A 9,509-nucleotide genomic window follows, 5' to 3' on the forward strand; every position below is an offset into this window, starting at 1 on the left:
TAGTAAATAAGTTCCAAATTCAAAATAAAATTTGGGATGAGAAAAATGGAATAGTTGAAATTTTTTATACCAACTTCATTTTATTAACAATTTCACTCGACCCACCTCCTTACTCTAACGGTTATATTTTCCAAAATAAAGCCATAAAGGTTTAAGGTACTAGATATGAACCTTGTAAGAGACTCTATCTTCCCTACAGCTATATGTTTCACATTTTGACGACACTGAGAGTAATAAATTAATAAGATTTCTTGAAACTAAATATGTATTTAAGTTTCACTTTGTCAACGATACAAACTGACAAGCTTGAGGAAAATAAATGTCCGAAACCTCTACTAAGCAGATTAATGCAATCGAAATTTTTATTCAGAAAGATTTAAACTGCAGTTATGTGCCGACCACATCAAATTTTTTTAACATATTGTAAAGACCGCCACTGATATATTTTTTTATATTTTTCTGAGCATTTTGGAAAAATTTCTTTAAAGTGAAATATTTAATATCAATTATTATGTCTTCTCATATTTGCAGTTCACTTCACAATTTTTATTAATTGTACACTTTCATGTTGTAAGAATAAACAGAAAAAAGAGTTAAGTCAATACGGTTTATGCCTTGACCAAATATCAAAATTATATAAAAACCAGAAAATTTAAATTTCATTCTGATTTTAATATAAAAATTCAATATTTTAATAATATCGTAAATTTGTTCCAAAATTTAAAATGCATTCATTTCACTTCTCTACGAAATTTATTCGTTTTTATGCATGCAACACACAATTAAATAATTTTTCTTTTTTTTCATATACCAAAATTTTCATTTGGTGTAGGCGCAACCATCGCAATTTATTTTAAGTACACGTATTTAAGCTAATTCATATGTAAACATACGAAAATAAATATGTATATACGAGTATGTAGGTATATTTTTTAATTTGAATAATAAATATAAGTAATAAAATTTTCTAAAATTTACATACATAAATTATGTAAATAATTTTGCAATATTTTAATATGATAATTCTATAATAATAATATATACAAGAGATATAACAAATGAATCTGAACGAAATTTACAATTGTACATAATACTTTCTAATAATTTAATTATAAATGTAGAATGATAATGAAGAGTGAATGTTAGAAATTAAATATTTAATAGAAAATTTTTTAAATAAATTTAACAAAAAACCAAATTGTATACTTTAAAAATTTAATTTTAAATCAAAATTTTTAATTTTTCCACATTGACGTTCTGTTTTTAAAAAATCAAAAAAATTTAGCGATTAAACGAATTATAGTGATTTTATTTTATTGTACTTATGTTCGACAATATTCCTAGATGTTTTCAAATCGTTTGATAAGGTTTTGGCACTATGGTTTATTATTTAAACTTAAGAAAATGATACCTTTGCAATTCGTAGAGTTACTTGAATTATATTTATTGTATAGTATTTTACAGACTTTTTCGAATTAAACAGGACGAGTAGTATTCCATGCTTAGGGAAATCAGAGCTGTTGTGCCTCACGACAGTATTCTGCATCCTATACTACATGTGCTTTATATAAGTGATTTACCAGATTTAGAGGACGTAGCTGTGACAACATTTGCGGAATACATCAATATTGGCAGTAGGATGTAGTGTTGAAGAATCTAAAAAAAATTATATGAGGCAAGTAACAATTTAAGTAAATGGACGAATAAATGGAAAATAAAACCACATGAAAATAAATCTGTACGTGTAAGTTTCACAAACAAAAATTTAGTAAGCCCGCCACAATTGAATATATATGGAGATTGAAATATCAATCCAAAACACAGCGAAATGCCCAGATATGACTTTGGATGGAAAAAACATATAAAAAAGAAAAGAATAGAATTAAAAAACAAACATAGAAAAAACTATTGACTCCTAAGTCGTAACTCCAGATTGGCAACATACAATAAGGTGTTGATATATAACCATATTATAAAACCTATACACATAAAACATATACAAACTTTCAAGAACAAGGTCCATTGTATTATAGTGGAAACTGTGCCATAAAACATAAAGCGCGTTTGGAACAGCAAGTCAAGACCTCTCACTTTATGTAAATATCGAGACATCACGATTTAGCCTAAAGTGCTATGATAGCACTTTAATGCCTTCCTTCACTCAATATAGACACAAGAAACTAATGGTTAATCAGTTTGAATAGTTTTAGAAGTGATTGGATCTTTGTCTTTCGATGATTTTTAACACCTGTATTAAAAAAGAATATATGATGCTTAATACATAAATATTGCTCATACACTTAAATACAGTTTGTGTCAATCACGTTTTTAAAAGTTTTATTAAACCACGCAGTCACCGAATTGAAAAAAGAAAATGGGTTCAGAAAAGAGAATAAAAAAAATATTTAAAAAAATTGCATACATTTCGGCTGAACACAATAAACTTAAGCAAGTCAGTTTAAAATTTTCCAAAAACTATATAAGTAAGGCTGGTTTTATGAGCCACGGAAGAAAACTATTCTCATCTACAGTTTTGTTAGAACAAAATAATTTGGAAATTAATTTACATATAACATTACCAAAAGCCTATGTATATTGTCTGCGGCAATATTACGAGTCTCAAGCAATTTATAACTAAAAAGAACGTTATCCATCCAGGAAGAAGTCTTGCTGACTTAGATTATATATGTATATTTTTTTTACGCAGTCTTCTAATTTACAACTATAGCTAGTTTAATAAATAAGTGTATTTCACATAATTGTCGTGAGAGTGCATTCGAAACAGTTCAAAATAAAATAGAAATAACACAGTAATATTAATTATATTTTTCCATAAAAGTCCATTTTTAAGCTCATCCTTTATTTTCATTTTAATTTATTATTTTATTGCTCTCAATTTATGGTTTCGTTTGAACCAGCTCTTCATTGTGTCCTATGTCTTTTCCCTTTTTTAACAATCTAATATTTCCTCGCTTTGTTCGTTTTCTAATAATGTTTCTTCTCACGAAAATAAAAATTATGAAGCAGGAAGTAAGATGTTATTGCAAGTTGCATTTCTCCCCGTATAGAATGTTTCTCAGAATTTTTAATGCAACTACAGTAAACCCTACATGCCACGTGTAAATTACCTAAATTTGAATCTATCCAATTAAAAATTAAAGAAAAAATTAATTTAATGCGTTAAAATTGTGTCATTAATTATGGGTTTTTTTTTAAGTAACTTTTTGGGTCACAAAATTAATTTTAACCAAGTTTGTTTTAGTCACATTCACTCTATGGAGAATTTTTTATTTGATGGCTTTATTTCCAGAAATATCTAACTTATTAAAATTATGAGTTACTAAAATTGTTTTGAGTTTGTCTAAATTTGTTATGCAACTAATCATTTTTTCCCCTAAGATAATATTACAATAAGCATCTTTACCTTATTTGACCTGCAAATTATAACAGTTTTAGTTTTGAGCGTTCCCATATATGGTACCTTAATAGTTAATTTTTAAATAATCATTATAAGCGTATTTCACAAATTCCGCATTATTTCAACTAAATTTATTGTTTGTTTTCATGCTGAATTTCTCGTTTTCATTAAAGATTGTTAGAAAAATCACGCACATGTACAAATGTGTATAATATCCAACATTTTTTGAACTTTTTACATTATGTTGAACTTTTGATTCCGAATCAATAAGAAGTCATAATTAAAGCTGCCTATGTATTTTAAAAATTAATAATTTGATAGATGAAGCAAACTCATCAAATATGAAAAAACACTATTGTTGATTATTGCAATAAATTATTGTACACGGCACGATAAAATAATTTTTGAACAAATTCACAATAGACGAGAAAAAAAAATAACTAGTATGAATGACCGGTTTTTTGTTTTATTGCAAAATTATTATTTTTTTTTTTATTACGTTTCAAATACAGAAAACAGAATTATTAATGTAGTTTAGTTTATATTTGTATGTTTGTATATATGTATGTATGTATTCATAGAAAGCATATTACGACAATATTTCTTTTGTTATTTTCTTGTTATTGATAAATTTTATGTTTTAATTCCTTAAGTATTTTAAACAATACAAAACTTTGTTTGCTTTCTTACAAAAATTTTACAGACATTTTTACAGACCATATTACACACAATAAGATGGGTTATGTGAATAGCACCAAATTCCACATGTTGATTTTTCAAATGAAATATATTTCTCCCTGGTAGAGAAATGTAAACAAGTCATTTTTAGCTAAATACCCTCCTATAGGAGCGTCAGTGTGAACACTTTTGTATCTCAATTTGTTACATTGAGTTCATACATGTTTTCAAACAAATTTTCTTAAAATCTAATGTATGAGCTCCATTTAACGAAATGGCGTGAAAAGAAATTAAATTTCAACAGTAGAACTTTATTTAGAAGCTGAGTTTACATTTATATACAGAGTAAATAATTAATCGATTTCTTTGAAATTTAATATTCAAAGACTGATTTTCAAGGCAAACTAGGGAACTTTTTCGGAAATATAAACATTATTGGAAAATCAAACTTTTACCTACAGTCGATCTAACATTTGGATCCAAATTATGGATTGAAATTAATTGTTTGAATATTGCTTGTCAAAGAAACAAATACTTTATTAGAATTTAAAGTACGTGTTTGAATTGTAGTTTGAACACTTTTACTGATTTAATGTCGTATATACGCTGATCGCATCACATAGTTTTTATATAAAATTGTGTAAAATACTGGAAAATTAATTTATAACTCATCCAAAAATATCAACAATAATTAAATGAATTATTTTTTATTAAATATTAAACCTATTTCAATCGAGAAGATCGTCCAATGTATCTATTTTTTACGAACTAGTGTTATTGATCTTTATACTTGATATAGTAAACGAGTTCATTCTGCACGTGTTTTATTAGTAATAAAACAAAAAATAGAAAACTAGGCTAATATCAAATTTTAGTTTTGAATGAATGAAAAAAAAAATGTAACCATTTACAATAATAATGACAATGTCTTTTACATTGGATCTTAATTCCAATAAAAAACCGTGAAATAAATGAATCTGCCTATGCACATCTATAAAAAAAAACAAATTTTTTTTACTTTACTTACACATTACTAAAATTAATAACCGGTTATTTTAACTATATGGCATCATAAAACTTGTACATGTTAGTCGAATTTAATCCATTAACCATTAATCAAATTTATTACATATGTACACCTTATACCAAACATATACCTTTTTACATGGGATGAGTCATTTTGTAACCGCATATAAAAATTGTAAACTTTTTAGGCGATACAAAATAGATGAAAAAAAAAGTAAGAGTAAAAGCTTTTTCAAATTACTATCGTAGATCAGGTATAAAAATCTTTAAAATCTATTAAAAAAAGCTTTATAGTGGAGTCTTACAAAAAAAAACAGTATCAAATAAACTATGATCCGTCATTAATATTGGAGATGGCGTTAAAAAAAATAGGAAAACAAAAAAATTTAAAGTTAATTTATCTTAAGAGTTACAATGAAAACAGAAAGTTAAAAAATGTATTTTAGATCATTATAATTTACGAGGATTATTTGAAAGTTTTTGCAAATGTATTTCATGTGCTGAAGATCTAGATTAATTAAACAACTAAAATAACTTTTGATTCGGACTTAAAATAATTGAAACTTGAAGCGTTAACAATTACGACCTTTCTGTTACGAGTGTTCGCTAGTCTCAGTGCTCACTTTATCAAAATCGCATTTTTCAATTCAGTCTTAAACAATTTATAGGAATAAAGCTATTGGATCTTACTTAATTAAACAAATTTTTAACAGTTTCACGAGTAAAAACTCTCTACAACTGCATGCAATTAAAATTTTAACATAATTAAATTGGAAAATGGAACAAAGATATGTTTTCACACTGAATTTCAAATGTAAAACATTTTACTACCACATGTAAACGTGCTACTCATTAATGCAGTTAATCGTAAATTCGATCTGTATTCTAACCTACAGTTATGATTAAGGGCATATAGGCCTGCCCGTTATACAAACTCTCACTTCAAAAATGTTGTGTATAGAAAGTCTTTGCAAGAGATTTAAAAGTTTTGTATTAGTTTTAAAGCTAGTACTGTTTAAGATGAATCCAAAACTTTTAATACCGTTATATTTTATAAGCGTCTTACAAGTAGTACAAAAGTTTTTACCACATGTTTAATGCTAACTTGATGATTTTAGAGTAAATTTAACAAATTGAATTTTAAAATTATTGTTGTCATAATGAACGATTTTTCTGCTAAGAAAATATTATAATTTATGAACTTATAAATTCAACTAATGAATTCAATTGAATATATGCAGTACGTGTAATGACATTAGAAATGATAGATTGCGATGCGTAAAGTGCAACGCAAAAAGCAAATCCTCAATAATTTCTTAAAATTTCTGTAGCAATGTTAGTAGAGCGTCCAAATAAATGGTGGTTAATTGCATTTAATTTTCCTGATTTAACTTGTTCTTTTGACCATGTCATCTATTCATTTTTATATATTTCAAATAATTCGCGTAAATATAACCCTCAATATTGAAACCAGTGTCTCTGGTGTTTTCTTAAAAATATCAAAGAAATTGTTATACCTCGTACCAAATTTCTTTCACAATGTTTTTTTTTCTCTATCTTAGTAAAAAGAAAAAAGTTTGAAATTTTAAAGTTTTTACCTTTTTTGCTATTCGATATTATTTCCACCTTTTTATAACTTTCATTCAAAATTTGTGTATAATTAAATATTATGCAAGTTGGTATTTATTAGTTTTTAACCTTGAAATATTTGGTGCATTTTACAAATTTGTATCTTCAAATTTATAAAATTTTTATAGTATAATTTTTATTTTTATTTGTAATTTACCAAAAGCCACATATAAAATAGTTTATAATATAATTTTGTAGACATTTGTCAGTTGAATTTCAGTCGTGCAACATGAAAGAAATAACATTTTGGATTTTATTAACAACATTGTCGCTTAATTTTCATAATGGTCATTCAATTGGCTCATTAGGATCGGCTCTTTCGAATATATTTCATTTATCAAATCCTTTGAATCTATTATCATCAAGTACAGGAAATAATGGAAATGGAAACTCTGGTAGCGATGATGGTGCTGATCCAGAAAAAGTATATCCATACGTTGAATTTAGTAAGTGAAAAATTTTTTTATTTAAAAAATAAATGTACAATTCTTGACTTGAATTAGTGACAATTTAAAAAATTCTAGTACACAATCATAATTACGGAATTAAACTTGGAAGATCATTTGCACTCGGAAATTTTCCAAATAGACCTGGAAATGGAGGTAATAAAACTAATGATGATATAATTGGAAGTGGTACTGGTCAATTTTTTAATGGTCGTCGAACTGTCACAACTGGAAATAATCAAAGAGATGGTGATGATGATGACAATGTTGATTCAATAAACGATGGATCATTTGTAAATAGAGGAAGACAAGGTAGTCAAAGTCAATTGAGTGCCTCTGCACTTCAACCGAATAGAAATAATAATGGAAACAATGGATATAATTATAGACCTAATAATGGAAATAATGGATATAATTATAGACCTAATAATAACGTGAACAATGGATATAACTATGCACCAAATAACAATGGTAACAATGGGTATAATTATAGCCCTAATGAAATTCCACAACAAATCAATAATCAGCCTAATGGTAATATTGCTGGTAATGGATTTAGCTATCCAAATAATGCCGGTCCTCAACTACAAGTTGGATACAACTACAATCCACCATCTTCTAATATAGATATTAGACAAAATAATCCACCTTTTAATGGAGCAATTAGTAATGGACAATCTAGTAATGGTTTTAATAACGATAATATTAATCCAAATATACAAGTTACTCTTGGTAATCCTGCAAATAATAATAATTTAAATAATGATGATTTAGAAATAAATAATAACGGTAACATTCGGAATTTCGGTAATACTAATAATAATTCAAATCGTGGCCAAAATTTTAGACCAAGTGCATCTAACAATAATAATGATGATGATGATGAAAATGTTACTTTCAACAATAATAATAATAATAGAAATAATAATAATAGAAACAATAACAATAACAGTTTCAAAGGCAATGCTGTTAGTAATGGTAACAGTGGCAGCACTGTTAATAATGCAAACAATAACGCAAATCAAAATGGTTTAAATTTTAATGACGTTCCTCAAAAATTCCAGTTTCTTTTAAATTCTTTACATGGAAATACTAATAATAATAACAATAATAATAACAACAATGGTAATAATAATAATAATAATAATAACCTGTTCGGATTTAAAAATGGTAATACGAATAGTAACACCCGTAGAAGTACTCGAAATGATAATTCCAATACTTATACAAGCAACATTGAAAATGCACCAGCAATCGATCAATTTACATCAAATTCTTTATTATTAGCTGATAAAAAAAGACCATTCGATGTAAATGAATCATCACAAAATCAAATTTTATCTAGTGGCAATAATTCTAAAAATAGAGTTGGAAATAATGATATACCATTGAATGTAAAATTTACGAAAAATATTAAAAAACCAATTACAACAACATTAAAACCAACGACAAGATTTTATCCAATACCAGTTGACACAGGTTTTCTAAAAGGATCAGGTGATGATATCCGTAGTGATCCTAATTTAACAAATAAAAATTTGGCTACAGCACACCGTGACATTGTTATACGATGTCCATCCGGAACAAATTGTGTAATATACGCTCTCTCTAAAAGTGGTGTCTTATGAGTCTGATTTTTTAAATATGTATATAATGTGTGGTTCACATATTTTATGAAATGTATAAAGTGTATTTTAAATGATTATATCTATAAATTAGTAGTGTAACCAAAGAATCAAAAGAGTTCGATATTATTGTAAAACGAAAGTAATAAATTTTTTTAATTAAATTTTAATAATTTCCTTTTTACTTGCGTCAATTTCTCAATTGTGTATTGCAGAAACTATTTAAAAAATAATTATTTTTGATTTTTAGATGAAATTTTTAATTTTAATTCCCAACCATTTCACTAAACTTTGTCAGTGACATTAAATTTTGTTTGATTTATTTATGACAACTTGCTTGTTCAATACGATATGCTATTATTGGAATCACGCACACATATTCCTTTTCTTACTACTTCTTACTATTTCTTGCTTCGAATATTAGTTCCGCTAGCGGAACAATGGCCGATCCATCGATCACATCATCGACACATCATTTCTGCTCTTCTATGTATTTACGTTCTTGTACTCTATTTAACCGGCAAATCTGTTCTAAAATAAATCGCTGTCATTATGCGATAAAAATGCAAAAGAATTTAGAACAATTTATGAATCAAAGGAGTTTGAACTTGAAACAATCGTGTCAGTGAAATGCCAAAAATACGCTTTGAATGTTAAAAACAACATAACATCAATACTCTCAATATA

The 9,509-nt window shown here is 26.5% G+C and overlaps 1 protein-coding gene across 1 annotated transcript; it reads left to right on the forward strand.

The window, feature by feature from the left end:
- The first annotated feature begins 1,498 nt into the window (after window positions 1-1,498).
- Window positions 1,499-8,825, forward strand: LOC129619134 (probable serine/threonine-protein kinase clkA). The gene is made up of 6 exons (XM_055534229.1): window positions 1,499-1,641; window positions 6,950-7,197; window positions 7,276-7,929; window positions 7,972-8,049; window positions 8,158-8,260; window positions 8,381-8,825. Exons 1-6 carry the CDS (start codon window positions 1,499-1,501, stop codon window positions 8,823-8,825), a joined length of 1,671 nt encoding a protein of 556 aa, XP_055390204.1.
- Window positions 8,826-9,509: the final 684 nt, after the last annotated feature.

Source organism: Condylostylus longicornis, unplaced genomic scaffold (assembly GCF_029603195.1).
Source record: "Condylostylus longicornis isolate FDR11 unplaced genomic scaffold, ASM2960319v2 ptg000001l, whole genome shotgun sequence".
In the NCBI taxonomy this organism is placed as follows: Eukaryota; Metazoa; Arthropoda; class Insecta; order Diptera; family Dolichopodidae; genus Condylostylus; species Condylostylus longicornis.

Coding starts and splice junctions, on each gene's coding strand:
- LOC129619134 (XM_055534229.1), top strand. CDS start 1,499: ATGCTTAGGGAAATCAGAGCTGTTGTGCCTCACGACAGTATTCTGCAT. Junction 7,198..7,275: donor ATATCCATACGTTGAATTTA/GTAAGTGAAAAA, acceptor AAAAAATTCTAG/TACACAATCATAATTACGGA. Junction 8,261..8,380: donor GACGTTCCTCAAAAATTCCA/GTTTCTTTTAAA, acceptor TAATACGAATAG/TAACACCCGTAGAAGTACTC.